Source organism: Monodelphis domestica, chromosome 6 (genome assembly GCF_027887165.1).
Source record: "Monodelphis domestica isolate mMonDom1 chromosome 6, mMonDom1.pri, whole genome shotgun sequence".
In the NCBI taxonomy this organism is placed as follows: Eukaryota; Metazoa; Chordata; class Mammalia; order Didelphimorphia; family Didelphidae; genus Monodelphis; species Monodelphis domestica.
The window spans coordinates 20,504,299-20,506,698 of NC_077232.1; the positions used below are offsets into that span (position 1 = coordinate 20,504,299).

The following is a 2,400-nucleotide window of genomic DNA, read 5'->3' on the forward strand; positions in this document are numbered from 1 at the left end:
TCATTCTTTCTAGCTTTGTGAAGATGGGGAGGACATTCAACCTCTCAGTATCCTCTCATCCTGAAATAATTCCAACACTATAGATGACACCTGAATTTTGAGTTGCCAGTCTACAGCATTGGAAATCAGTGGATGGATTTTCACAAATACAATTTCCTAAAGCAGTGAAATTTTAAATCCTGGCTCCTCTCTTCCACTTCCTCCTTTAAAAGTATTTAACACTGATGTAAGGTATCACCATCAGTATCCTCGTCACCATCATTATTGAAATTAACATTATAATTATGTAAAAGATGTCATGTATCTGTTGATCAGCTCTATCAGGAGGATGATTTCAGCAGCCCTATGGATGTATCTGAATTTATATGTTTTTCTATCAGTCATAGTTGAGATCTCATCCACATACTGAAACAATGAAATTGGTGCTCTCTGCACCGATCCTATATGTACCTATTAAAGAAAAGAGAAGAGATGCTCTTTGCTTGAATGTCACTCTGACTACTCCACTCAGTGAAAGGCCTGACTCATGAACAACTTTTTATGAGAACTTTCACAGCCTCTTTTACCTCCTTGTTCCTCAGACTATAGATCAGGGGGTTCAGCATGGGTATCACAATACCATAAAACACAGAAGCCACTTTATCATTCTCTTGTGACTCACTGGAAGAAGGTTGTAAATACATGTAAGAGAGTGTGCCATAGAAAATGGTGACTGCAGTCAGGTGGGAGGCACAAGTAGAGAAGGCTTTGTGCCTTCCTGAAGTGGAGGACATCCTCAAGATGGCAGCCAAGATGTAAACATAGGAGAAGAACACAACCAGCAATGTGCTTGACAGGTTAAAGCCCACAAAAATGACTACCACCATGATATTGACATCGATATTAGAACAGGAGAGGGCCAGGATTGGGGGCCCATCACAAAAGAAGTGATTGATTATGTTGGAATTGCAGAAGGACAAGGAAAGGAGAAGCCCTATGTGTGTGGTGGTATTCAGGAAACCCATAACACCAGATCCAGTGACCAGCAAAATACAAGCCCTCTGGGACATGACTACTGGATAACGGAGAGGGTTACAGATGGCCACATAACGATCTACAGCCATGACAGCCAGAAGGTAACATTCAGTTGTGGCAAATGTGCTATAGATATATAATTGTATCACACACCCCAAGAAGGAGATCGATTTATCTGAGACCAGGAAGTTCAATAGCATCTTGGGAGTAATGGCAGAGGTGTAACAGAGGTCAACAAAAGCCAAGTTTTGGAGGAAAAAATACATGGGGGTGTGAAGGCGGGCATCACACTTGATGAGCAGAATCATACCAACATTGCCTACTAGAGAAGTAATGTAGATGACTAGAAACACAAGGAAGAGAATATATTGTAATTCTTGTCGAACTTCGAATCCCAGTAGAATGAACTCAGTCACTCTGGTGCCATTTCCTTGGGTCATGGCTTTCAAATGATCTGCAAATGAAGGATACAGAGAGAACATTCAAGCGATTTTAGTAACCTTAAATTGAGAATGAAATAGCTTCAATTGAATGTCTTGACATTTTCTTTTTAGAAATCCTGTTTTATTAAAATATTTTGTTTTTCCATCACCTCCCTTTCTGGATTTATCCTTCTCCACTACCTGACCAAAAGAGCCACCCTGTAACAAAGACTGAAAAAGAAAGAGAAAGACGGAGTTCAGAAAATACAACCAAGATACCAATTATGTCTGGAAAGTAATTAGTATTCTGAGATTCTCACTCATGAGGCAGTTTAGGAAGCATGAGTTTCTTTATATACAGTATTGATTCCAGGATGGAAGGTAAGAGTTTAAAAAAAGTTTCAAAAAGAGTCCAGGTATGTTTGGTCTCAGCAATGACAGCATGAGAGCAATAAGTACCCAGGCTCCTTCAGGCTGCTCTTGCTGGGCTGTTTAAACCATAATACTAATAGATTATTTATATATAGAGTATTATAGAATAATAGAATAGAAAAAGAATTATAGAATAATAATTATATATAGAATATAATAGAATAATAGAATAAATATATAGAATAATAATATAGAATAATGAGAATAGAATAATAGAATATTTATCTAGCACCCTAAAGTTTGTAAGTTGAACTAAGAGAGTTAATGACCTTAAATAAGTGATAAAGTAGCTTTTTTTTTTTTTTAAACCCTTACCTTCCATCTTGGAGTCAATACTATGTATTGGCTCCAAGGCAGAAGAGTGGTAAAGGCAATGGGGAATAAAGTAGCTTTTAGTTTAATGTAGAGATTTTTCTACTTCCTAGCTGTGTGACCCTGGGCAAGTCACTTGACCCCCATTGCCTAGCCCTTACCCCTCTTCTGCCTTGGAGCCAATACACAGTATTGATTCCAAGATGGAAGGTAAGGGTTT

At 38.2% G+C, this 2,400-nt stretch overlaps 1 protein-coding gene across 1 annotated transcript; it reads right to left on the reverse strand.

Moving 5' to 3' along the window:
- Nucleotides 1–524: 524 nt before the first annotated feature.
- On the reverse strand, nt 525–1,454 carry LOC100025055 (putative olfactory receptor 5AK3). The gene has a single exon (XM_007497681.2). The coding sequence runs from the start codon at nt 1,452–1,454 to the stop codon at nt 525–527; it is 930 nt and encodes a 309-aa protein (XP_007497743.2).
- Nucleotides 1,455–2,400: the final 946 nt, after the last annotated feature.